Source organism: Falco cherrug, chromosome 13 (genome assembly GCF_023634085.1).
Source record: "Falco cherrug isolate bFalChe1 chromosome 13, bFalChe1.pri, whole genome shotgun sequence".
NCBI lineage: Eukaryota > Metazoa > Chordata > Aves > Falconiformes > Falconidae > Falco > Falco cherrug.
In genome coordinates this window covers 6662325-6689691 of record NC_073709.1, presented here as the reverse complement: position 1 = coordinate 6689691, position 27367 = coordinate 6662325, and the positions used below count along the sequence as shown (strand labels likewise).

At 42.6% G+C, this 27367-nt stretch overlaps 1 protein-coding gene and 1 long non-coding RNA gene across 3 annotated transcripts in view; one reads left to right on the top strand and one right to left on the bottom strand.

Moving 5' to 3' along the window:
* On the top strand, positions 1–22769 carry FERMT1 (FERM domain containing kindlin 1). Of its 2 annotated transcripts, none has more exons than XM_055725820.1 (15): positions 1–191; positions 3698–3870; positions 6653–6886; positions 8413–8559; positions 9156–9369; positions 10377–10479; positions 12073–12180; positions 13084–13215; positions 13356–13405; positions 15922–16046; positions 17372–17478; positions 18214–18435; positions 19086–19210; positions 21059–21200; positions 22469–22769. In XM_055725820.1, exons 2-15 carry the CDS (start codon positions 3720–3722, stop codon positions 22640–22642), a joined length of 2034 nt encoding a protein of 677 aa, XP_055581795.1. In that variant the 5' UTR covers positions 1–191; positions 3698–3719; the 3' UTR covers positions 22643–22769. The 2 variants fall into 2 exon arrangements, with proteins under 2 accessions (XP_055581795.1, XP_055581797.1); XM_055725822.1 differs by having other exon boundaries at positions 32–191; positions 3698–3791.
* Positions 16053–27367, bottom strand: part of LOC114017660 (uncharacterized) — a 29954-nt gene continuing 18639 nt past the window's right edge. The window contains exon 3 of the long non-coding RNA XR_008734964.1: positions 16053–16694. This is a non-coding gene — a long non-coding RNA (uncharacterized LOC114017660). The remainder of the gene's footprint in view (positions 16695–27367) is intronic.

Here is a 27367-nt window from a genome sequence, read left to right as displayed (position 1 = left end):
GCGCCGAGCTCCCCACCGGCCGGCCGCCAGCGCAGCGGGGCGGGGGGACGGGAAGGGCCGCCCCCCGGGGGCGCCGGCGGTGGGGCCGGCCCGCTCCTCCCCTCCCCGCCCGGCCCTCAGACGGCAGGTGAAGGCGAAGGGAGCGGAGCCGGCGGGGAGGCGCGGCACGGCGCTGCCACCGGAGACCGCAAGTGAGTGAGGGGCCGCGGGCAGGGGCAGCTCGCCGCCGGCCGGGAGCGGGCACGGCGCGGGCGGCCCCGCGGAGGGGCCGCAGGAGGCCTGCCGGGGATTTATTATTATTATTAGCAGCAGCATTTTTATTACATTTGTTTTCGGTTTTATTTTTACTATTACTGCACGGGCGCGCTTGCTGCCGCGGCGGCGTGTGGCGCTGCGGGCCGCCGGCGGGACCCCCCCCCGCGGGGAGCCCAGCGGCGCGGCCGGGCGCTTCCTCCAGCGGCCGCCCCGGCCCCGGCGCCTGCCGCGGAACCAGGCCGGGAAACACCGCGCTGCGCGTTACCCCTTCACCTTACAGCGGGGCTTTTCGTGCTCCGCTACGAGCAACAGCCTCCTCTACTCCCACACACAGTTTCAAGCTGGGAGCTGTAAGGGCTAAAATTTGCGGGGAGCTCGATCCGCAGAGGAATCGCTGCTTTTTTTGCGTGTCTACCTGCGTCGGCTGCAGCGCTCGGTAGCGGCGGGCTGGGCCGGCACCGCCCGACCGCGCTGTGGGGCCCGGGCAGCCCCGGCCTGGCCCGCGGGTCCCGCCGCCGTGGCCCCTAACACACAGCACCGGCTGCCCCAGCTGCTCGGCTTGCCTCTCTCAGGCCAGGCTTCTGTTTGTGCCGCCTGCTCCGGCAGTCAGAGGCACTCGTGTGTGTTCGGAAAGCCGCTGGCTGGAGGAGGACGCGGGCAGCGCGGCTCCGGGGATGACGGCGCCAGGCGCTGCGCCCAGGCCATGGTTTCCCAAGCCGGCGGGAATGAAAGGAAAGGTTTCACCCACCCCTTGGGCGGCTCATTTTCACCCATGTCAGCACAGGCATTCGTGTGCAGAATTAGACGGGGAAGCTAAACCAAATTTAAAAAGAAAAAAAAAAAGTCCAGATCGGCTCCAGGATGTTTCCACTGGCGCAAGAGGGCAGGTGAAACTGTTGCTTTTCTGTAACAATGCTGGCTTCTGGTGGACCAAGTGTAGCCAGATTTCATACCTGTGCTCCTGAAATGAAATCACCTAGTTCCCGTGCTTAGGCCAACTACAGATTTCTTTTTAAAGCTGTTATCGGTGCTTAGGAGCGGGACTAGTGGCATTTTGACTTAGAAGTCAGGATTTTTTTGTTTTGCTACGAATACAGTGCCGTGATAACTGTTCTCTCCACCTTGTGCTGCAAGCCTCATCTGCCTGGGAGCCTGGCCCAGGAGCTGTGTCTTGGACACTGCCTTCAGGACAGACACAGCCCCTCTAGCCCCGGCTCCATGCCTTAGCTAGTAAATCCGTGTCACACGCAGCAGCACAAACTCAAAATCCCAGCTCTGTCCCACAGGCAGGAGAGCCACAGTGTTTCCCAGTGTCCAGCAGAATGACTATTTACCAAGGCAAACCAAATAAACTCCTTGGAAAAGTATCAACCCTTGTTGGTTCAGTAACTGTTTGCTGAAAAGGTGTAGGCTGGCACATTCAAGAACCTAATTAAAAACAGCATTTGTTCCTCAGTGTAAATTAGCATCTTGGAGTCAAATGATTATGAAGTCCCAGTTCTCTGAGTTAGAGCTGTCTATAAGTTGTCATGACTTTAGAATTTCAGGGCAGACTCCAGCACGGTTCCAGTGAAACTCCTTGGGAAGGTGATGTTCCCCTAAAAGGATGCCTTTGGGCTGGGCAGATTGTTTTGTTTATATTGTCATTCATTTAGTGGGGGGGATCGGTCTAATTTTAACAGATACGCTTTCATTGCCTTAACTTTTGGAACCACTTTTCATTGTCATTGCCGCCACATTTTTATTATCCCTTTGACACTGAATTTTATATTAGTACAGTTGATACCAGGCGTGGCCTAGGCCCAGAGAGTTCAATGAACCAAGAACCAAGTCTACAACAATAGTATTCTGGGGACAGACTTTAAAAGAACTTCACTGAAACATTTAGATGATTTTGGTTTACGTTGTACTACATAATCCGAATACTGCATGATATGTAATTTAACAAAATATTAGAAGTCTTCCTGTTGAAATTCTTAAACCGTAAGGTGTTCAGAAACATGAATGATACCTGAAAGTCTGGGGAAGATAAGGCTGTAACGGGCTGGCGGCTGTGTAGGCGCAAGGGCCTCCTTGTGCCTCTGGAAGGGAACCTCAGAATGAACATTGAACTGGGCTCTGCCCTGCAGTACTATTGTTTGGCACTAAAAAACTCTTTTATTATCTAAACAGTAGCATAAAGATTTGTTATTATAAATTGGTAAATAGGTGAACTTGAATTTTCACCCTGTTTCTAGATGCATGCCTTTACCTTAATTTTACATTAATGTAACCTAAGCTAGTCTGATCTTGTTCTGCAGTCGGTCCTAGAAAAGGTCATGCCTTCTGTCACTCCTCACCTGTGACAACTGTCCCTGATTTTTCTGGCTTTGACATAACTTTTTAGGTTAGGTTTTACTAAATACCTCTTTTCAAAAAGAGCTACAGAAGTCTGTTAACATTGTAACATCCCCTCTAGCCCTCTTTGTAAACAACACCTAGTTATTTTTTGTTAGAAGCAGTCTGTGTATGGCATCTTAAACAGAGTCTCCCTCTGTGACTTCAGTTCTCAGGTATTGCTGAAAGTCTGCAGTAAGTGGAAGTCATCTACTTCAACTGCAAAGGCTTGTTTCTTTGGGTTCGGTTTGACAGGGTACTGAGTGCTAATCTGCTATCTTCTGTCCCTGGTTAAATATCACAGATCCTTCCTGCAGCATCAGTCACCTTATACCTATAATTTGCAGAACTCTACTGATGATAAGCAAAGCTGCTACTTTGAGCATCTCCTCTAGTTTGGCTTGGCAGGGTTACTGTTCACCAGTCCTGGCAGGAGCTTGGTGGGATCTCAGACAATTCACCCTGCTGAGACAGGATACATGCCTACATCTCTGTGCAAGCAGACAGCAGAAACTGCAGTTATGGGCCTGGATATTGCCAGCAGAGAGCCATTAAAGTTATTTGTCTCCCCAAACATCTACCCAAATAGGTAAAACTACTCTCTGGTTTTGGTCCCATGGGACCAAGCTGACAGAACTGCAAGTGCAGACTTTCATTTGCAGTGAAAATTACAGCTGTAAGTGTACAAGTCAACAAAATTCCTTTGTTTATTGGACAGATCGCCAAAACAGATCCCACCCACAGCCACAGGCTTTGCGGTGTCCAGACTGGTGGATTAGCACTGTACAGTGGGGAAACCCAGGTAGAACCAGGCTGTCTCTACCCAACTGGAGACACTTGAGTTCAGGGGAGAGATCAGAATCAGAGTAAAACCAAAAAATCCCACATGCCTGTCTTGCAAGAGTCATCACAAGAGCACAGTCTAGTGCAGAGGTAACAAGGTAACACAGAAGTTCCAGCCAAGGCCAATGTGAAGTCTTGGCAGCGTGGAGGTATTGTGTGACTATGGAGAAATGCATTTGTTTCAGAGACTGAAGGGAAAATATTTTTGTTTGTTTTTTTGTAGAGCTTACATAGACTTTTCCAAAATGATTTCCTCAAGTGAATATGGGTCTCACTCCTGGGAGCTCTTGGTGACAGTTGATCATCATCATGAAGAGGTACAAAAGGAATTTTTACTACGGGTCACAGGGGACCTTCATATTGGAGGACTGATGCTGAAATTAGTAGAGCAAATCAGTGAGTAAAGACCTGTTTAATTTACACAGTGTTATTCAAGTAATACATGCAGCTTTCCCTCTACAAAAAGAGGCTCCTGCACATTGTGAAATGGCATTGCCTCACTTTCTTTGTAATGGTACACGGAGCATGTAGGTGCTGCAGGCTCAGGGTTTTTATGTGGCCAGAACCCCGCCCTGTCTGTGACTAAACCCTCTGTACTATCACAGCGCAAGCAAATCTTTACTTTGTTTTTGTCTTCCAGTTAGACAAATATAATTGGACTAGACTAACTATTCAACTCCCTTTCCAGATAGACTTCACAGGTGGCTGGTTTGAGCGGCAATAAAGGTAGCTGATACCCTATTTATCCACCTGCAGCAGTCAGAGAGACAGGATTAGTTGTTACAAAGGCACTCCAGAAATTACTGTTTCCTGTGCTACTGTGGCCTTCTAGCCACAGTCTGAGCCACCTTATCCCTTGCATGTATCCAGTAGGGAACAGCTGTGAAGAGCAGAGATTGGCGAGTCAAAGCTAGGAAATGAAAAGTAAAATACCCCCTGTACAGTCACAGCAAGTCAATGCTGCAGGCAATAACAGAATCTAGGTTTCTTTAACTCAAAGCCATCAAACGGAGCTGCCTCCCAAAATAATCCATGTGTACTCTGAGCCAGCAGAATGATAGATACAGACAATATAGTACGGTACTTGATTAATGTAGCAATGCTACAGGGTTTTCATATGTGACTCATTATTCAAGTATTGTTCTTTTTCCTGGGATTCTTAAATCTAGAAGTCTTCGGTCACCAGCTTCACATGGAAATGAACCTGTTTGCTAGATAAGACTCGCCAAGTGGGAAGACCATGAGCTTTGCGTTTCTAGGCATTGCTCTAGAAATATAAAGATTTGCGGCAACAAAAATGTCACAAGAGCCTCCTTGAAACTTTAGTCTTTTTTACATAGCTTGACTTCAGACAAACAAGAAGAGAAAAACTGAGCTATAACAAAACGCTTCAGCAAAAGAGCATCAAGGAATTTTAAATCGGCAACTTAATTTCAGAGTTGTTACTACCAAGTGAAAGGTTTTGTTTTCAAATGCGAGTTTTGAAGGAAACAAATGGAGTTGCACAATATATTCCTTCCAAAAGACTCCCATTCAACGGAAGGACATTTTTACATGAACACCCTTTGTGACGGAAAAGCTGTACTTAAACACAGCGATTTTATCAGGGAATTTCTTTTCTAGCATTAAAGCAGGTAGCAAATCTGTAATATGTTTCTACCAAGTTCTCTGCATATTTGCATACACAATTCAGTCAGCAAACCAATGGTAGCCGGAGTTCTCACTTGGATCAGAAGGCTAATTTTTCACAGTATTTTTATAATTAGTAGTCAACTAGAGCAAAAAGCTTTCTATATTAAATAATATTTAAAGCAAATCTGTAAGTGATTTGTGTCAGCCGCTCTCTCGAGCCACAATTTTTACCAAGCAACTCCAAAATAGGATAGGCCTTTACTGTGTTATAGATACACTGAGGAGTAACCCCTACCTAGCAGAGTTGATGAGGAGGAATGAGAAATGATGCAGAAGACTGAAACAACTTGACCAAGTTCATACAGAAACTTTACCCACTACTACACATCATTGGCATCCGGGATCTAATCTTGGAATTCCCCATGGAACTGAGAGCAGCAATGCTTTATCTCTTTCTTTATGCACATGCTTCTCATGCTGATCTGGTCAAGGCTTGACACCTTTCAGGGCAGGATAGCTTACTGCTCAAGAGTAATCAAAGAAAAGCCACTGTTCTCCCCCTCCAAAACTCCTTAAGTCACGAACAAAGTCTCCTATCTGTCCTTGATTCAGAAAGCCTTACTTCATCTGTGTGTTTCAAAATACACAAACATTTTTTACTGAAGCAAAACACAGGCAAGTCCATGTTAATGAAATAAGACAGTCCTCTCTTGGCAGGCCTGTCTATTCTCAGAAGTTTTTGTAGGCAACCCTTTTCAGTCCCTGGTTAGTCATACTAGCCTGCCCTCCTGCACAGACTAACAGAAGATCTAACTGTACAATATTGCATCATGCCCGTTCTACCTCCCTTACAAGTTTCTACGTTTCTTACAAGTTTCTGCATCCTTTGTGGTAGAGAAGGTGATCTTATTTGTTGGAGAGCTTGTTAATGCTTTCCTGATTGTCACAGGGCTACTCTCAATAATAATTCTTTTCCTTGATTATTTAAAGAATGTTGCACTCGGGTGAACATCCTTATTCGCCTGCCTGCAGCCACAGAGGAGCGCCGAGAACAGCCCTTAGCTGTGTGTCACCAAAACTTCAAGGGACTCGTTGCTGGTTCTTAACACTATAGAGAGGAGCTGTGCAGTGGTGCTTCCCAGGAGGCTGTGGAAGAACTTGTGCCCATCAGAGTGCACACAAGGTTTTGTGGGAGGAATTTCGGTTTGCACTATCAAGTTGTGAAGCGGGTACCTTTGTTATTAGTCTGTATCCCAGCACAATCCATGCAGCATTGGACCATGTATAGCACCAGAATCAGGAGATGATATTTCTCTGTGGATATCTGCAAGATTAAGGGAGTGCCACAGTCAGCACTTAGTTTAACTCTTCAGTTAACTAACAAAGTTAGTTCCCAGTGACTGCCACAAGTATTCAGCAAATGGGGTCTAGGTCCCAGGAACTGTAGGTGCTGCTTTAATGTAAATAAATGCTCCTTTTTGCAGAGCACCAAGTTTTCTGTGCATTTGCTCCGTTGTTTATTAATAACCATTTTGCCTTTTCCTAGAAATATCACAAGATTGGTCTGACTATGCTCTTTGGTGGGAGCAAAAAAAATGTTGGCTTCTGAAAACCCACTGGACACTTGATAAATGTGGGGTACAGGCAGATGCCAAGCTGTTCTTTACTACTCAGCACAAAATGCTGCGGCTTCGCTTGCCAAACATGAAGACTGTGCGACTGAAAGTCAGCTTCTCTTCTATGGTTTTCAGAGCTGTCAGTGATATCTGCAAAATTCTCAGTAAGTAAAGCTAAATCCCCTTTGGCAGCTAAGTTGGAGTATTTTATTAGGTGACTTTGTTTTAATGTGAAGTCCTCACTCAAAAAAATGTTTAGCTCAAGGTGAAATTTGATTGAGTTGACCCAAGATCAAAAGACAGATATTTTTTTTCCTTTTAGTATCCAGCGCATGTCAGTGGTTCTCAGTCTTTGTGGTAACTGATGCAAACAGTGTTAGAAATGTGTCCCATGAGCTGCAGAGTACTGGATAGTCGAAGTCTTGCTGATGGTTTTGAGAGGATCCTTGTCCTCCTTGAGAGGGACTCAGTCCTACTTATTCTATGCCATTAGTTAAGACCTTGAGTTTATTAATCTACGCCAGCCTTTACCATCGGCAGTTTTACTGGTGTCAACTGATGTATCACCTATTTTCACTACCATTAATGATGCTCAACTTCTCCTATTGGTTACATGTATTTACTTCAGAAGGAGCACGTTTTGAACGTTCAGAACTTCTATGTGCTGAAACCCCTTCAGGTCGGGGCATGCCTAACTACGCCAGACAAGCCCATCAATGCTTGGCACCACTGGGTCTCCAGGTCTCTGCTCTTTCCAATAATGGAGCACCTCCGAGTAGAGAAGAGGTTTTGGAGCATGCCAGACCTGTGTGCCTGTGATAAACAGCAATAAGTCAAGGCTGCAAACAGTCTTCAGAATCCCTTGGGTTTAAGGTAAAATGGGGATTAAAATCCTCATTTTAATTTAGATCTTCAAAGCTTAGCCCAATAACACATCCATCTTCAGAAGGAATTTACCGCCTCGTATTGACCACAGTGGAACTTTCAATTTAATCTTACAGCAGTGGATTGTGAAAGGTGTAATATGTCTTTGTTATACTGAACAGCTCTGATAAAATGATGCCATAATTGTTCAACTGACATTTGGCCAAATTAAATATTTCTGCCCACATTTTTCTTCCAGGTTGAGTCAGTAACTTTCCTCATGAGTGAATACTGTTAAAAATGTCTTTGCATATCCCAGGATAAAAATGTTTTTCAGAAACAAAGTGCCAGGTTTGCAACTGGCAATACATGTCTGAATCACTAGCACATTAGGGAACAGCGTATAGCCAAGACAGAATCTTGTATGTGAAATATAGTGAATAATAAAAGGCATGAATTTCAAATACAGTGGTTCCATTTTGGTTCATGCTTATTCATAAATCAGAAAATTCATTGAAGTTATGATGCTCAAGGGTGACTGCAGAGCCATTAGGGAGAAAGAGGTTTTCCCTGGTGTTCTAAAATACACTTACGCTCGCTACAAAAGCAGGCTTAAATCCTGTCACTCTTACAGCCCAAAGTCTTTGGCCTTGATATTGAATTACTGGATTTTCCACGGCTACTACTTTCAACCTGCTAAAAATAAAATCCAGATTGCAACATGGAGCTTCCCCAAATGCTATTGCCAATGATGGGCTTTTTTTGGATGTAATCTGCTAAGTTTCAAATGGTTTATCTTGCTTCACTTCCCAAATTGCCATTTTAGATATTAGACGGTCAGAAGAACTCTCTTTGTTGAAGCAATCAGAAGACACGCTGAAAAAGAAAAAGAAAAAAGACAAGAACAGCAAAGAACCAGTTACAGAAGATATTTTAAACCTGTGCAACTCTCCAGTGAGTTCTGGATTATCAGGTAATGAAAAATCAGTATGAGTTTATTCTTCTGACTGGAAGTCAAAAAGGGGAAGAAATTTTTTGTTATACCATTAAAACCAGGGAGACCGGCTTAATGTAGCTCAGTAGTCAGAGAGACACAGTTGGCCTGAAATTAGTGGCTTCAAGAAGTACTACATTCTCCAATATATCAGTATTTTTCTGTTGTCTGTATAAATGTTTTCCTTTCCATTGATATGAGAAAGGCCATACCAGAAAACAGGTGATCAGCTGCGGCCCTGCACACAGGATGTGCTGCTGCTCCGTGAAAATACAAGACCACTCTTAAATATTAAAATATTCAACAAGCACGGAAACCTGCAAGGAAAACGAGAAATAAAGGCTTGAAAGTATGTGTTTCCTTTCCTCAACACAACTGAGATGTCTCACAGAACAAGAAAAGCACCTCTGTCCCGAGGTCGCCTCAGCTGTGAAAGGACAAGGCCTGCTGCAGACAGCAGAGATAGGAGACTGTCTTGAAAGAAAAGGGTTAGTCGTTTACAACGGACAGCGGCAGACTCCCTAAGTCGGAAGGCAGTTTTCCCTGGAATAATACGTTACTCTCTTAACTTGCAGGAAGTCCAGGTTTATATAGTAAAACCATGACACCCATTTATGATCCCATCAGTGGGACACCAGCTTCTTCTACAATTACTTGGTTCAGTGACAGTCCCTTGACTGAGCAGAACTGCAGCATCCTCGCCTTCAGTCATCTCAACTGTTCTCCAGAAACACTAGCAGAAATGTACCAGCCTCGGACTTTAGCTGACAAAGCCAAACTCAATGCAGGGTAAGATGCCTCTCTTTGAGATCTTTGTTGGCTGGCTCAATAAGGGTACCATTAATCCAGCTTTTTTAGGTGTAAAGCAGAATTTGAAAACAAATCCATGATATATGGCTATATTGATACTTGAAAACATGCTTTGATCTAGGTTTTGTTTCAGAAATGCTTCTTCTTTTTAATCTTTTTTCCTTATTCAACGTTCTTGGTTAGGCAATTTTGTTTTAAAGTGATGACTGATGTAATGTTGCAGGTTCTGGACTAAATTCTGTTGCTAGATGAAGGCAAATCCAGTTTAGCACTGTGGGAGCAGCTAAAGGACAGTTTGGATAGCAAACTTTAAAGGCTTTAAATGGACAGTGGAAATACACCTGGATAAATTCAGTAAAGCATTACAAATAGGTGACTTACTGAATTATACACAAGCAAACGTTGTTTATTGTACACCACAGAAGAATACAGAGCACGAGGAGTTTTGGTGGTGCAAGTGTTTGAGAGGATTGTCTCTCTAGCATTAAAATACAGATTGTCATTTTTAGATCTGTGGAGCGTTTAACAGTGACGTGGATTTTTATTTCCATTGGATTTCACTGGAGAACAGAAGTAGGTAGAATCAAACCCCAGAAAATACTGAAATGAAAAGTGGGAGTTCTAAATATTACAGGCATACTTTTGCCCTGGCTTAAATAAACCTCCGGTTTCTGTAAATCAAGAAGAAAGGATCTTATTGGCATAGGTCACCCCACAACTAGTTAATGCTCAGCTTCTCGCATCTACTTCTGATGTTTTGAACAGCACTGGAGAAAAAAGTAGGAAGACTATAGGTACTGTGTTTATACAGTGAAAGTTGGAAATCTGTATGAACGTTCCGCCTTCTCGAGTTACGTTAATTTTCCCCAGACTTGCAGGAATTAGAGCTGTTTGTTCCCACTTTTTGTTTCACAATTGCATTGGAGCTCTGCAGGTGTGATAGTTTTTCCTGTACAGATGAATCTGTGGGTTGTTTTCTTCCACAGCTGGCTAGATTCATCTCGATCACTTATGGAACAAGGCATTCTGGAAGATGATCAACTTCTTTTGCGCTTTAAATATTACACTTTCTTTGATTTGAATCCAAAAGTAAGAGCTTTGTTTTTATTGCTATTCATTGTTTGCCTGCTTTCATGTCAAAGAGCTATACAGCACAAGGATACCAAATTTTAGCTAAGATTTGTTACAGGCCCTTCAGAGATCATATTCAACTTCTTCCCCTCAGCTAAAGCTGCACTTTTCCCCTCTGGACACTGAATCACCCACCATTCCTCACCTGAAATAAGATCTTAGGTATAAAGATCATATCTGAAGAACGCCAGAAACAGTATCCAGATTTCCAGAGGGGCTGGTTTACTTTCTGCCTCTCTTTTAACAAGAAAAAATAAGGGGAAAACTAAACCAACAGTATCTTAAATGATGTATGGGTATAAGCCCTATTTTTGAAAAATGGACTTAAAAATGACATTTATGTTCTGCTGCCCTTCGCTGAATATTCAGTTTTTCTGGGCTGAAGCCCTCAGAAGTGCTCAGGCACTTAAATTTGTTTCAATGTGGCTGGGTGATTAAATACCTTTGGAAAGTTCAGCAAAAGGGTTTAAGTCCCATTTGAAAACAGGACGTGGTCTTCAAAAGTCACTTACATGTTTTTCTCAAGTTGCCTCTCGTTTGCCTTCATTTCCACTAAAAGGCAGTCACAGTGGTTGTGTTAAGCCAGTGCTTTTACAGCCTGGGTAATACATTTAGTGAAATAAAAGCACGATCATTGACCAGTGTAAATCAACAAGAGTTCAAATGTGAATTTTAGCGGATTTGGCCTTGATGTTGTTTTCTGTAAATTCTGTAAAACTCTTTCATTTCAGGCATCTCAGATAAACAGAAGGGCACTTTCTAGTTCCAGTGGCCTGTTTTTCGGTAAATGCCATCCCCACTAAAATTCTAGTACCTGTCTCAACTTCAGCAGCCCAAAGATTTCCCTTCTTTGCCCCTGAGGCAGCCATGGAGCCATAGGATGAAATAACCCAAACGAGCTTCAGGCAACGTCATAGCTCACCACTCTTGGGAGAGGTCACGCTCCAAGGTTTACCCTCCCATCACCTACATTTCAGCAGCTCTGGGGCTTGAATATTTCTGTGAGTCACTTCAGTTTATTAACGAAGATAGTAAGAAACGATCACTATCTGAAAAATGGATAGTGAGTTAAAGCAGTTCGCAGTAGGAGCTGACTGACAAATGTCAAGCCAGTTCAAAGATAAAGCCAGAACTGAAAAAGCCAAGGGCAGAAGAGGGGAAGTGAGGAATAAGAGTTTCTGTCTTTTGGCAGTAGTAAGCTGTTGAATGTCATGTGTTGGCCATGTCACATTATTTTCACTATCACAGTGTGGTTTCACATTTCGGTTAAGCCAGTCCAAGGGCTACTACCACAAAAAGGGGATGTCTTAATCTCCCCTTCTGCTTCAGCTAAGGACTCCTAGTTAATTTTCTGTTGGATCAGCAAGCCACTGTGACCCTACACACAATCACATCAGCTAGTAACAGAATGGGAACATATGGCAGGGCAGAGGTGGGGGGTGGAAAGAAACAACCGTTATGGCTTCAGCCCAATATTAGATCAGCTGCAGCAGATCATGAATCCATATCTTGATGGTCATTAATGACCAGTGTTGTTCTTTTTTGCTACAGTATGATGCAGTGCGAATAAACCAAATATATGAACAAGCCCGTTGGGCCATCCTGTTAGAAGAAATTGATTGCACAGAGGAAGAAATGCTGATCTTCGCTGCATTACAGGCACGTACTTGATGCAAGTTGCAAAACCCGTTTCCTCAAGAGACAGACACAAGCTAGGACAAGACTAGGATAGAGCCCAGGCCAATAGCTCTGCTTGGATTGCGGGTCTGCTCTTTGAGTGAGAAACAATAAGCAGCATCCATCAACTAAACAGCTAAATTCAGTACCAGCACACCATTATTCAAACTGACACATACAATTATGGAACCATTTACTAACACTATCTAAAGCAAACCATACCCAGGATATAACTCTGATACCAGTCTGTTCTGAAGGGGATTAGTATGATGTGTTGCTTCCCGTACCAGCTGCCACCCTTTCACATATTCTTCCTAGAAACTTCTCTAATGTGTAAGTACATACGTTCACAACAGACTGAAAAAAACCTATAGCACAATGTGAAGGTAGGGATGCTATGGAGTACATAGAAATTTAACATCATCTAGTGTGGCTTAGTCCCTTACTGTAGGTAATAAGGCACAAGTGTTTATTAATAATAAACTCCTTCCTTTTAAATGTAAACAGAGCTGCCAAAAAATTCATGGCCTGCCACTGCGGAACACCACAGAAACTTGCTGCGAAGTTTCCACCTGGTGTGGATGGCACTTACAGCTGACAGTACTAGGGATGCAAACATTAGCACTGTCAGCCCCGCAGAACAGGGACAATCATACAGCGAAGAAATACAAACACTGTCAGTTAAAATAGGAAACTGTAACCAGTAATTGCGCTGGAGATCATAGTGGATGTGCCTGTTTCCTTGTGAAAAAAACCATGGTTCTGTGCTGCAGAATTTGACACATTGTGCAAGACCCAGAAGACCAAATAGCCCGTTTTCATATGCTATGACTGTGTGTTGCTAATTGATTTTATATATATATATATTTTGATGTTTTATTTTAGTATCACATAAGCAAGTTATCATTATCATCAGAGGCACAAGATTTCACCTGTGAATCAGAAGTAGATGAAGTAGAAGCTGCACTCTCTAATCTGGAAGTGACACTGGAAGGTGGAAATGCAAGCAACATTTTGGTATGTCCTTTCAGATCCCAGAATTGCTTTCACTGTGTCAAATGTCATTGTCTCTGATGAGCCTGCCTGGTTCCTTATGTTTTTTAACAGACAATTACAAAGAGCATTGTACTAAAATTATTCCTAATTATTCCTGATAGGAGGACATCACAGACATCCCGAAACTTGCTGATTATCTCAGGCTAGTTAGGTGAGTTACTAAAACCAAAAAGCTTAACCATACAAGAGATCTCTAGTTTTTCATCCTAATCTAACTGTAGGTCCTACAGCTATAAATTAACAAATACACCAGATAGGTCTTACTCACCTAATATTATCCTCTTCAAATCTTTATCTCACTGCTTCTGAGCAAGATTCTCAGCAAATCTTTCTAGCTTTTAGGGTGCTGGGGTAGCTATACTTTATGCTTATTAAAAGACCAGGCTCTTTATATTTCCTAGCGCTAATCAGTCATAATCTCTAAACAAGAGTCTACAATTTTGTTTTCAATCACATTTTACTGGTTTTTGTCAATGAAAAGCTAGGAAAAAAAAATGGCTCTCCCTGAGAAGAATTTCTAAAAGCAACTCCGGGAAGTTATTTGGTTTATTAAACAAAAGAAACAAAAAAAATACCCGTTTCTAACTTAACATGGGGTCTGGTTTTTTTCTAATATCAAAACGCGTTTCTGTGATCTCACTGTAATACGTTGATTTATGGGTTATTTAAATGACTGCAGTGACCTCAAGTCTGTAATGCCTTTTATTACAAAACAGTCTTCATGTTCTAGAGAGAGAAAGTTTATTGCATGAATATTTATCAGAGTCATTCTATTGAAAAATCTTATTTGTAGTCAGGGAACTGAATACTGCACCTGAAAATTTGTTATCTGTTGTTAATGTTTAAGAATTGTTAATTATTAATTTCCAATTAGGAATTTTGGCATTCAATTTACTAAGGTGGCTTAAGATGAAAGGGGATTTAAGCCTTTTAAGTTCTGTCAGTTACTCACCTCTAACAATGGACTGTTTATTTTTCCCCAGTAGTAGAACCGTTTGCTTCTAAAAGCATTCAGCAGTTATTTTTCATCATGAAAAATTTCCTATCTACATGATAAATCGTTTACTAAACCTAAGACATTGTAGAAACTAGATAAGGTGTAAAACATGTCTTTAAAGGTACACCCACATTTTGTTACCATAGTTGTTTGCTTAATTGTAAACCTAAATGCAAATCTCTGCATGTCATACTGCTGACCGTTCATACAGTGAACTTTTATTCACATTTATTCACAGTACGCACCGCATTAGCACACTAGTAAATACTACTTTCAGGGAGGAGACAACATTGTGGAGAACAATGTGGAGAACATATTGTTGTGTTGTGCAGAACAACAAAAAGCTTTCAGCAACTTAATTTTTTTAGTCTAAAAAAATTATAGTCCCTTATTTTTGAAGAATGTCACTGTAAACTGTCACTTGGAAAACTAAAAGCCAACATATTTGGCAGTTTTGAAAATCCAAGTTACTTCTATAATTTAAACATAAGATCACCATTTCTTAGAAAGGTTTCTACACTGGGATTTCTAGAAAGGCTCTGGAGAAGGGAAGAGTGGATATAATAAATCACTGTTTTCCAGCCAGCTGTATATTCTTTGTACCAACATCTTAGATTTAAAGTACTAAATAGTGGAATTTTTTCCCTTTTTTCTTCTTTTTGACTTCATTCTTGACCTTTGTAGCTAATTGGGAAGTATTTCTCTACTGAAATAGTGCTAATACCTCTGGTTTTCTCTCCTGAAATACACTGAATCTGGGATTTTATCCTGTTTTATCCTGCCCCCTCCCTGTGGCTTTGTTAGCATATTCTTAGAATTAATTACAGTTTTTATCTCTTACTGAAGACAGGTAGGTCTGGCACAACGATTATGTTTAGCCATTAGTACCTCTTGGTTAATCTTCGGTTCCAAATAGATATTTTTAAATTTACTCCATGAAGGAAATCAGTTTGCATTAGCGAAGTATTGAAATGAAGTAAAATAATTAAAATTAGTATTATATCCATCTATATATACGTGTGAGGAGCTGGATTAACACTGCCCTAGTGGAAGATGGTTTAAACTTACCTTGTCTTGGCCTGCTACAGAAGCTCCATAAACTTAGTGAAGGAATAGAAATTCACTGTGTTAGATACTATTCAGATAAAGCCAAAAAGATGATCTCTACTCCTGTACAATTTAATGAATACAAGTTTGTTTTATGGGTGCAAATCTTCTAGATCAGGAACTATGAAAAACAAGCTAATTCTAGTGCATGTAAACAAACCAGCAGGTTACGGTAGCATTACTGAATTCATGCAAAAAACAGAACTGGTCTGTTAGAAGGGAATGGCTTTGATTAGGAATGTAAGGGGGAAAAAAGTAAGAAAAACCACAGAGACTAGAAAGAAAAAAACCTGAGAGAAATCATAGATGGGATTCAGCTAGAATCTGTGAATAATGGAGAATAATTAATATAGAATAAAACCATGTCCATACCAGGACAGCTTGGGTAGGTATAATGCTGGTTCCAGGCGTTTGCCCCCTCACCATTGACACAAGTATGAGTAACCCAGCTGAAGCCATGTGTATGACCTCAAAGCAATGTGAGATCCACAGTAATATCTGTGAGTGACTTAGAAATTTGTACATTTCAATATAAATAAATGTGATTTCTTTTTTTCTTTTAGGCCCAGGAAGCTGTCACTCAAAGCTATCAAACCATATTGGTTTGTCTTTAAAGACACTTCAGTATCTTATTTTAAAAACAAGGAATCTGCACAGGGAGAACCTATTGAGAAACTAAACCTAAAAGGTAGGAATTTTCTTTTCCTTTTTTTCCTTTTTCTATTGCATTCATGAACTGAATAAATCAAAAAATCCCTGCAACACTCAGGAAGGCAAGCACATTAGCATTTCGTCTTGGAACTGTTTCAGTTATCGAGACTCATAAAGCATGCAGACTGCATCTACAGAAGAGATCTAAACAAAAAGGATTCAATAGCTCAGCCCAAACCCACATCATCTGGGCCTGGCTTGTAAAATGCTATGTACTGTTGAATTCACTTAAAGATGAGTCAGATAGAGAATGTGATCTGTGTGACACTTTTATTTCCAAATATTTTTGCTCTGTGTTAAATGGTAGTACTCACCTCTGTCCTTGCCAAATGCACACTGGTAGTAGAGGATGACGGATGATGCAGTGGACAGGAATGCCATAGGCTGCACCTAGATACTGCTGTGCAAGGACAGCTCCAAGACCTTCCCTGGGCCTTGTTTGTAACATGCATGGGGATTTCCATAGCTACAAGCAGCTTTAGATACTTCTGGAAGAGAAACCCCGGGTGTGCACATGGCAAACACCAGCACCATATATAGCCTCCATCTACATCTGCTCCTGCAGGGACATCATTTGTTCAGCGTCAGGGAACCAGTGATGCCCAGGATTCATCCTAGAAGAAACCTTTGAAATAGAAAGAAGATTGATCCCTGTGAACAAATGGCTCTGCATACCAATCTGCATATCCTCAGTAGGTCAGATAAATGCATGGTAAAACTAGCCAGGGTGGCTGGAACCTCACCAGATAGCCCACAGCCTTGGTGTCCCTTGACACAAGGGGGAACTGTAGGCATCCTTGACTCCAGCTGAATCCAGAAGTCCTGTAATAGCACCATCAGCATGAAATACCAGGTTCCTAGAGTTCTCTGGGATCCCTCAACTGGCTAGCTCTGTTGTAGATGTCATCTGCATCCCATTGTCAGTACTAAGTTGCTTCTGAAAATACAGTCCAGGCTTTCAAGTCACTTAGGGGAACATTTCCAGAAGTGCCCATCTCATCAGTTCCTCTCCATTTCAGGTGTTCAGCATTTCCTAAGATCAGGCTGACATTTTGAGAGCGCTTGCATCCTTTCTTTTCCATTTTGACTAACATGCTCTCTGAGCATTCATCACCCTGGCAAGCCAGACCAGGCAGTGAACTAGAACAGAAACTTTTCACCAGGCCTAAGCTTCGAAAGTCTTGGCCCTTGATCTCAAAGGAAAACAACCATTAAGTACTGTTCTGTATTATTAATCAATACTTAAAGTTAGTGATGTAGTAACTAAATAAATTAATTTATTTCTGATTCTCTGTGACCTAGGATGTGAAGTTGTACCAGATGTAAATGTTGCAGCGAAGAAGTTTGGAATCAAATTACTAATTCCTGTTGCTGATGGCATGAATGAAGTATACTTAAGATGCGATAACGTGAGTAATAAGACAAGGAAAAGTCTGCATATCAGACTGATTGGCAGATTGTCTAGAAGACCCATTGCCCTGTTCTAGAATTTGATTAGAAAAATAAGGATGCTGCAGAGAGTTTATTATCAACATGTTTAGTAAAATTTAAGAATTACATGGTGATCAGTCTTAATGGTCGAGGGGACAAAAGGACAATGGTTCTGTGTTTATGATCAGTTTCCAAGTAAAGCTGCTGGAAAGAAAAAAAAGACCAAACTACCAAAAAAGTAAAAAGAAGTTACAGTATTTTGTTCCTGTGTTTTCAGAGACCTGAGGTTTGGGGTTTGTTCTTTTCTTTTTTATTAATTAGAACTCTCCCCATTCAGGTGAGGGTAGTGTGATAAGGATCTTAGAATAATTTTCAGTTTCAGTTTATTTCATTCATATTGCAGTGTATCAATCCAAATTGTGTGAAAATGTTCATTAGGTGGAAAATGGTCGTGCAATAAAATTTCCAAGAGAATGTATTCCAAAGTACTAGATTTCTTTGAAAATTTTAAATCAAACTATTCTGCAAAGGCAGTCCTGTAAGTGGAACAAGCCCAGTCAGGGAAGAACAACAGTACTATGGTAACTACGCATCCCCGCAAATTAAGCAGAATGACTCCAGAGGGGTTTTATTGCGCAGTGAAAGACACATGAGCAGTAGCCATCTTCATAAATGGTTTGTGCAAAAATATCCAACAGTTGTCTTTGTTGCAGGAGAATCAGTACGCCCGGTGGATGGCTGCTTGCGTTTTAGCCTCAAAAGGCAAAACAATGGCCGACAGCTCTTACCATCCTGAGGTCCACAAGATCCTTTCATTTCTAAAGATGAAGAACTGGACCATGTCTCCCCAAGCTGTCTCTGATCCAGAAAGCATAGATATGAAACCAGAATGCTTCGTCTCACTACGTTACACCAAAAAATACAAGCCCAAGCAGGTATCCTGAGCATGGCTCGATGGTTGGGTATGGGTGGTTCCAATGGTTGCTTAGGGGTGAGGCTGGAAACCATACAGTAGAATCACCGTGCAGTACTCGTTTGTCCCTTTGCAAGAGGCCTTTTCTTTAAACTGAACACAGGGACAGGTGTCTCAGCACTTCTTCTAAGTACTCCTACCTCCACACCGCCTCCTAAGTCACTCAGCATGTTCTCCTCCTGATAACGCTGTCCCTGAAAGTCTCTTTAGAGTAAGAAAGGAGGGGTTTTAAGGACGGGAAGTTACTGCCTGCATCTTAAACAACAGTGTCTTCCTGTCCTCTTGGCCTGTGTGCCTCTCCTTCCTCCCCACCTAATTCCTTGCCCACTGTTTCTGCTGTGAAAGAGTTCAGCCTGAGGACACAGTCTCCACAGCGGTATGCTGGAGCTAGACCCAGTGCAGCACAAGCCTGGACCTGAGTCCTTGCTGCACTGTTCTGCCCTTTTAGTTCAGGATCCGTCCCCAAGTGCTCTTTGCTGTACAGTGCATGAACAGTGATGTCCGAGTGTCTGAACATGGCATCAGAGCTAATGATGTTTGATTTAGTGAAAGCCCAAGGGTATTTTTGTTCTCCAGTCAACTGAAACCTTTCTCTCATCCTGTGATTCCCAGCTGGTTGCTCGTATTCTGGAAGCCCACCAAAATGTATCCCACATGCCACTAGTGGAGGCCAAGCTGCGTTTTATTCAAGCGTGGCAGTCCCTCCCTGAGTTTGGCTTATCCTACTACATTGTAAGGTAAGCACACTGTTACACCGATGTCAAGCTGCCATAACATGTTCACGCTTAGTGATTTGCAGGAAGTTTTTTGACTCCCTGCTCTGGAAACATTCTCTGTTATTTTCCCCACACACAGACCTCTTTTTAGTAACTTCCATACTGTTGGGGTTTTTTTCTATAGCAGTAGCACTCAGTAACTCCGTTCCTGGAGTCACCTATATGTCTGCCTTCATACAGACCTGTCAAGTTTTGCCTGAAGTAACATCACTAAGATTAAACCATTATTGACATAAACTGAACAAGACGTAAAAAATGCATGTCTTGTTGGTGTTCTCGGGTTTGCAGGATATTTGTTTGCTCTGACTCTTGCTCGTTGGAATATGATAAAATGCTAATTTCTTTGGCATTTCATTAAGAAAATGGGAGATTACCCTTTTTTTAGGTTAATATGCAAGAGCAGTCAGCACAAGAAAGGTCCTGTTGGGTTCACAAGTTTCCCTGGCCACTTACCTTGAATATGACAAGGTTCTGACCTGCAGTCTTTTCTCTTGACAAAATACCAAAAATCTGAAAAGTACTGACACAACCATACTTGGAGGCACCATTCTTAATTTGTGCTTAACACCTCTTCCGGGGCCAGTTAGGAATCATCTGTAGTATAAATTGAACCAGCTGGGAACCATTTTCTGGCATGGCAGCCAGCTGGCATAGGACAGCCCCCATCTGTACTGTGAAACACTCTGACTTCCCAAAACCCAGTAGCCTCGTGTGACCTACCAGATCGTGTTGGTCCTTGGATGTTCCAGTTCCTGAGCTGTACCAGGGAATCATTTGAGAGAGCGCTGCTTAGCTGCAGCCAGAAGACTGTCTGGGACTCTTCTAGCAACTGAACAGAACATGAGTTTGGTGCCTGGGAATGTTCCCCGTCACCGTTTAATTTACTAACAGATAAAGGTGTTTTGCCCCATCTGTCACCACTAATTCTGTTAAACAAACAAACCCAACATCTAAACTGCATTTTGGAGTGTAAGCAAAACATCTTGTGATGAATTTCTGCAAGCTAATGGGCAGTATCTCAGTGGGGGCGTTAAGGCACAAATTGTGGTCCAGGTTACATTTTTTCCCTAAGGGCCAGTTTCATCTAAGGAGAGAAGGTTCAGAAACAGGATCAAAAATATTAACAGCAGACGGATGATATTTCTTGCAGCTTTCAGCATGAAGGTAGAGGAAGGTGGTTTCTTCACTGGAGTATTCTTTTCCTAGCTATTCCCAACTCAGAAATTTCTGTCCCCCAGATAGTTCTGATACTTTTGTATTTATTTTTTGTCTCTAATCAGAAGAAAGTTGAAATATCTCAGTATTTTTGTAATGTGATTTATACTCAGAAACATGCATATATTGCTAACAGTTGTTTTGATAAGCTAATGATGATACATAATATAAAGTATCTTTTAAATCTATTTTGGTATGCTTGTATAATTTAGGTGAACATAACTAGAACATGTTAAAACGTTAGTGAAATGAAGCAAGGAAAATTATTGTTGACAATTTTCCAGTAAAAATATAATTAAATTCATGCATTTTGGCAGAACAGTAATTTTCAGTGGAAAACAATGAATTGGAAAGATTTCAGCCAGATCTACCAGATCTAGCCTGATTATTTTCCATCTTACACCATAGCTCACCAGCCTACATTTTAGCTTTATTAACAAATAACATTCTAATAAGGGTCCAACTCTCCTCAATGCCAGGCTGCTGTGACTTTTCCCATATTTTTTGCACTTTCAGAGGAGGGCAGGTGAAATGTTTCTCTAGACAGAAATCATTTCAAACCAGATCTGCTCAAAGGTTTTGGGTTTTTTTCAGGTTTAAAGGAAGCAAAAAGGATGATGTGCTTGGGGTGTCCTATAACAGGCTGATACGAATAGATATAGCCACAGGAGATCCTATCACAACATGGAGGTTCTCCAACATGAAGCAGTGGAATGTGAACTGGGAAATACGCCAGGTAAAACTGGAACAGCTCTCTGCTTTCAGTCACTGCATTTCAGACGCTGGAAGATGTTTTAGAAAATCTTTTTAAACCTCAGTGAAAAGAGTTTGAACGCGTTGTGACATGTTATTGAATAAGCAGTCTAAATTTTTTCTTAATGGAGTCTGTAGTCAAAAATCAGAAACTAAAAAGATCTCCAATTTTAAAGGTTCCTACCAAGCTTATTCTTTGTAAGTTGTCCTTGATTTTGATGGAATGAAATACAGTGTCTCAAAGGTAAATTCCAATCCATTATGTTTACTGCTCTGTCAGCAAAAATCTAATTTTAACTCTGTGTATAATCTTCTAACTCATGCATCACCCTCTAAATTGTGGTGATTCGGTCTATTACAGACTGAGTATACAGGAACCCAGTTTGTCTTTCAAATCCCAAAATGAGATTGCAGGGCCACAATGCAAGCTTCTCTCTGTCAATACGCAGTCCCAAGAAGCTCTGTAGTATGATTTATACTGGGGTGGTCCTGACCCCGATGACGGCTGCCCAGCGCAGCCAGCTGATGCCCAGCAGTCCACTGGAGAATTTGGGTTTGAAAGCTTGAAGCCAGTTCTGTAAATTGTAGATTTCTAGGGTGGAACTAGCATGACCTGAGGTAAACTCAAGCAGCCTGGCAACTGTTCCTGCTTACAGTTTTCTGCATCCATCTGCAGGAGCTAGGAGAGATCAGGTACAATCCCTATTGCTCTCCTGCAGTACTCCCTGTGCCAGAGCCTGTAATTCTGGGCAAAGCTGCTGGGTTTGCTTTAAATCCCTCTCAAAAAAAGGCAGAATCCATAGGTAGCAACTAAGCTCAGGTTGGTGGATTTTAGAGCTGACGGTCGTTGGAAGTCAAAACCTGAACATCAAAAGCAAATTTAAGGTCAGCACATAACTATGGCAGTGTTAAACATTACTGGTTAAGTGTATAAAGAGTTGGGAGTGCCATTCCTGCTCTTCTCAGTGTTCACTTTATATGCCATTAGAAAAAAATCTAGTTGAAAGCGTGTTTTTGTGGCCTGCCTGAACAAGCAAAAATATTTTGACCACAAGAGGGCCCTGCCATAGCAGAAAATTGAGAAACAAGCAGCCAAACCCTGTCAATCCGGTAGACCCAGAAATCTTGGTTAGGAGGGACAGGTACTGCTTTGTCATGGTATTTCTGATCCAGCTGTGCTCTCACATTTGTTCTTTTTTCCTGGCTGCAGCTTATCTCTGTTCCTGATTTTGCCATATGCATTTTATTTAGGTTGCAATCGAGTTTGATCAGAACGTATCTATCGCTTTCACATGTCTGAGCGCAGACTGCAAAATCATCCATGAGTATATTGGGGGCTACATCTTCTTGTCAACCCGTTCCAAAGACCAGAATGAAACACTGGATGAAGATCTGTTCCATAAATTAACTGGAGGTCAGGAATGAGGCCAAGTAAACTCTCTCCCCTCCGCCTGCTTCTGCTCACAGCTAAGAAGACCAGAGATTAAACAAAAATCTCTCCGATTGTTAATTGCTGGCTAATAAATATTGTACATGTCTATCCATCTTGTAATATGACTGGACTGTTTACAGTTTTTGTTAAATATTGAAGCTGAGGTCACTGGATGCAGTACGGCAACTCCATCACCAGCACTAGGAAAATGAAGTCGTCTTTGTTTTCCTTTTGTACAGCTAGAAGTTTTTAAAAAAACAGTGTCTAGCCACTGGGCATTTTTGAATCTAGTATTTTTAATTGCAACAATCTGTTCAAGCATCCAGAAGAAGTAACTTGAGGATACTGTACAGCAAATTTTCTCTGTTACAGCCATGCAACTCCCACTGTTAAACTGGCTATTGTTAAAAGGCCAGCATTTAACAGAACTAAAGCTGAATAAATACATATTTTAAAGCTACATTACTTGTCTAACACTTGCACTGGGAACAGAAAACATTCCATCGGTGTTCCAAAGTCCTGAGCTATCACAACCCACGTAGTAGTACACAGTTGTTCAAAAATGTAGCAGCCATATCTACCTTCATCCACTTAAGTAGTTCCCTTAAAGCCAGAGAAGCTACAAGACACCTAAAGTAAAGCATTAATCTTGGAAAAACTGGATTCAAAACACTGATCTTTTGAGGAACTTTGTTAATTACCAGGTTGAAAAAAAATGCTTTAGGTACTATTTTCAAGTGTTTGCTTGTTAAAAAGGCCTCTGAGTGTAGGCCTTTCTATTTTCTGTCCCCATTACTCTGGTTCACTGTGATGTCTAACTAAACTAAACTTGTTCTTGAGTTAGGAGCTGAAATGCCTGTAGAAATGATCTCACTTATGTGATGCAGAGATGACTCGGTGATGCTGCACCTGAGGAACGAGATCAGTAGCAGCCAGCTCTGCATGCTGCAGGGAGCCACACACGTCCACCGAGTTGAAAGAAATTTGGTTCTACCCTACAGTGCAAAGTAATCAGTAAAGCAAGGAGAGAATGAAGCTAAGAGGATTCATGAAACTGCTGGAGAAACCAAAACTGGTTTCACGTATCTAAAGAAATACAATGGACAGGTGGTGTCATGTCACCAAAAGGTGTTGCACAAATCACTGCATAATTTGTAAACGTCACTGGGACTGGATATTGCTGATGTCCTCTGCTTTTCTCCAGCACCTGTCACTAGGCTGTAGTGGAATCACTCCCAATTTGTGCCAGTTTAGCCAAACTATAGCTTTACATTTTGCAGAAAAGCCAGCCGACAGCCTGCTTCCCAGACCTTCCTCAGCCCTTTTACAGAGGGGCTGAGGGACCATTCAGTTTTCCTTCAGCTGAGAACTTACCCACTTCTCACTTGCTTGACACTTGTATTTTCCTCAGGAGTGTGAGCACCACCTGTAACAGATAGTCCAAGCCCACACGTTTGCAGTAATTTAAAACCTGCCAAGGGTGCCATGGCAGGGCTGAATGCGAACCCTAGTGCCAGCACTTCTTCCACAGCCAGCTGCCTTCCAGCCTCGGCCTCCCCTTAGGCTTAGCTGCCAGGATGGTGGCCGTGCCTGCGCTGGAGCCCCTCGCTTGGAACCGACAGGCTCCTGTGAATTGCTCACTGGGAAGCGCAGCCCCACGGTGGCCGCTCTCAGAGCACAGCCTGTCCCTTGACTGCAGTGGAAGCCTGTAGTTGCCACCTGTTGTCTACATGATATGAACATACGAATGCAGAGACAAAGGAACTTTGAACGTCGTTCTTAGAAGAGCGTGTGGCTCATTTTACTGCTAAGTAAACACGCCTGTTTGCAGCCCAAGCTGTCTGGGCTGGATTTCAGAGAAACTATCAAACATTTCCGTTTTCTTTCCTGCTCCTCCCTCAGTCTCGCTCCATGTGTCACTGCCTTTCTAGTAAAGACTGCTTCTGCTCTGCAAGGAGGAGCTCTGCCAGCTCATCCAGGCAGGCTGTACGCCCCACCCTTTCACACTGTAGCTTTACAGGAACAATCCCTTGCTGCTGTCCTCTCTCCGTGTCTCTTTAGTTCATCAGCTGTCTTTGCTTGCTCCACTCACCTTGCAAGGCTTTTCCATGATAGGTATGGAACACGTAGGAAAGGAATCTGTTTCTATCCAGCTGCATGTGACTGTAGCTCTGCATCCTACAAGCAGCCCCTGGACTGGTCGGAGCAGGAAGGCACGACCCAGGCCACTGCTGCACCTCCATAATTCCCAGCTGGATACGGTCAGCAGCTCCTGAGAGGAGGCCTGCACCAGCCTGTTCAGCCTGGCGCCCGCAACCAGCCCAGCTCGGGGCCTGCCACAGCATCGAGTCATCCTTCATCCCACCCTGTGTCACGAGCATGTCCCAGCCAGACTCCAGATGTTCCCCTCAATACACACAGGGAACCACACCCTCCCTTACTCATGCAACAACCTGATTAGACTTGGCTTTCGCTTATTTGCACCGCCTGGTTTATACGTCGGGTTAAAGACCATAGGCTCAGGGGGCTATAGTAAGGAAGCTGTTAATTGCACAATGCCAGATGTGTGTGAGATGTTTCACTGAGAGAGTGAAAGCAGAACAAGGGCATCTGCCCTGAAATTTCACAATGCAGACAAAATCCTGGATAGGAATGTTGTTTAGATGAAAACAAAAACCTTTAGAAAACTTCTACCTCAGCTCAGCTGCAATCCTATCCTGTACATCGTGCTTAATTAAACCAAAGTCAGCTCAGGGTAAAACACTACTCATGTCAGATAGCTGGTGTCTGTTCTTACTCACAACAAATTCCAAAGGGGATTTCACCGCTGCCTTCAGCATGCGTTACTGCAGTGGACAACACACACACCCTGTAGTTTTCTGAAACCTCAGGCTAAATAATCCTGTTCTTGCATTCCCTCCCTGTTCTCTGTAGGAAACATCTTGCTTTGTGCTTGCTCTGTGGACTGACCTGCAAAATGCTTCTTTTCTTTTGTTGGCTTTGAAAGCCATTCTCCAGATTGCTTCAGGATATTTTCATTCTTAACCATCACTTGGACCATGGCCAGTGAGAAACACTCATCTCAAACTTTACAGCCTGGTACCATCCTCGCCTTCTCCTGCTCTCACCATGCTCCACTTATCTTGGTGTCACTAAGGAATGCAGGGCTCATCCCTAGCATTCCTGCAGGCAGAGGGGTTTTGTGCTGCACTGAATCAGCCCCTGGGAGGGGGTGTCTGGTTCAGCTCTTTGTGCATCATCCATGTGAAAAGGGCGTCAAAAATGCCTGCCTTTACTAAAGGTTCCCCCAGGTTGCCACTGAAACTCTTAGAAAAGTAGAAAAAAGGAGGATAATAACCTGAAGAAACACAGCAGCATAAGAACAGGCCAAAGTGACTCACGAAGGGGAAATCTCTGCCTGCTTTCAAGATTTCAAAGAAACTGGTGAGAGAGGGCTGCTGTCTGGCCTCGAAAACCTTCACCAATATCTGAGCAGCTGTTGGAGATGTAGTACCGTAGCAGTCATATTCCAGAGGATTAGCACTTGCAGCTAGGCAAAGAGCTGAGAAAATACAACGCCCACCGCAAAACCTGGGCATCCAAAAAGCAGAAAACAAAGGTGGAAAATAAAAATAACAAAAGCTGATTTTCCACAGGTGCTCTGCTTCTTGCGAGAGGTTCTCTAATATCACTCAGAAATCAAGCACCTCTGGGCAAGGACTCCACCTCTCTTCCCCCTTCACTGAAATGAGTGGCCCACTTGCTGGGCTGCTTTTCCAGCCTTACAAGGCTGCTTGTCTCAGTCTCCAAAATGAAGTCAGTAAGGCTGTAAGGCAGTGAGGTTGAACACGTTAAAGGTGAGCCAGCATTTGGCTCACCAGGTTTCATGAAGTAGTTTTTTAAGAGATTAAAAACAATAAAACAACCAATGAAAATTCACTGTCTGTAAATACTGAGCTAACCGCAGAAACACAACACTTAAAAGTGTTTTGTCTTAATATTGCATAGCTCAAGGCAAAGAGGGGCCAACTCCCTGCTCCCCAGTTTCTCAAAGAGGAGCTTTGCAGCCATCAGGTCTGCAAAGCCAGAGGGAAGGCAAGGTTTCCAGCGGCCTGCCTGGAGCTGAACTTTCCTCCTATTATACCAGATTCTTTGGATTTTTTTAACCTGCTCCAATTTGCCCTTTGAACCTAAGAGAGCGCAGATCTCTGAAGGAACCTGTTAGTATGCACGTGCCCAGCCTGCACACTGCCCTCAGCCCAGGCCTGAGAGCTGCTCCACCGGGGTTAATCTGTGGGATTAGCCCCTCATTTAGGGGAACTATTTGTCTTGCCTTAGAGCCATTCCACACGGGAACAGTATGTACATCTCAGCCTCCAAGGGAACTGCAATAGCTCCAGAGAGTCCACTAAAAGACAGTATCTTGTTCTGTGGATGTTCTGGTGTTTATCAAGGCTCCCTCCCCACGCAGATAATGAATGGCACCATCAATAGATAAGGTCGCCTGCCTGCGTACATGCAGACTCAAGGTTTTTGGGAAACCAAGACCTTTATCTCCACTTTAGCACTAAAGCATACAGGTCTGTGTTGCCTTCATGTCATGGATCAGATCTGTTTTGTTGTCCTGATAAATGAAAAGCACTGACTACTGTTGTCCCTGGAAATGTTAGTCATTAATTGTCTTATAGTAGCAACTGAATAACCAACCTTTTGCTTTT

Bases quoted from the DNA above. Each gene is read 5' to 3' on its own strand.
- FERMT1 (XM_055725820.1), top strand. From the start codon at position 3,720: ATGATTTCCTCAAGTGAATATGGGTCTCACTCCTGGGAGCTCTTGGTG. The intron at 13,216-13,355 runs GTATGTCCTTTC...TATTCCTGATAG, and splicing joins GAAATGCAAGCAACATTTTG to GAGGACATCACAGACATCCC. The intron at 19,211-21,058 runs GTAAGCACACTG...GGTTTTTTTCAG, and splicing joins TTATCCTACTACATTGTAAG to GTTTAAAGGAAGCAAAAAGG.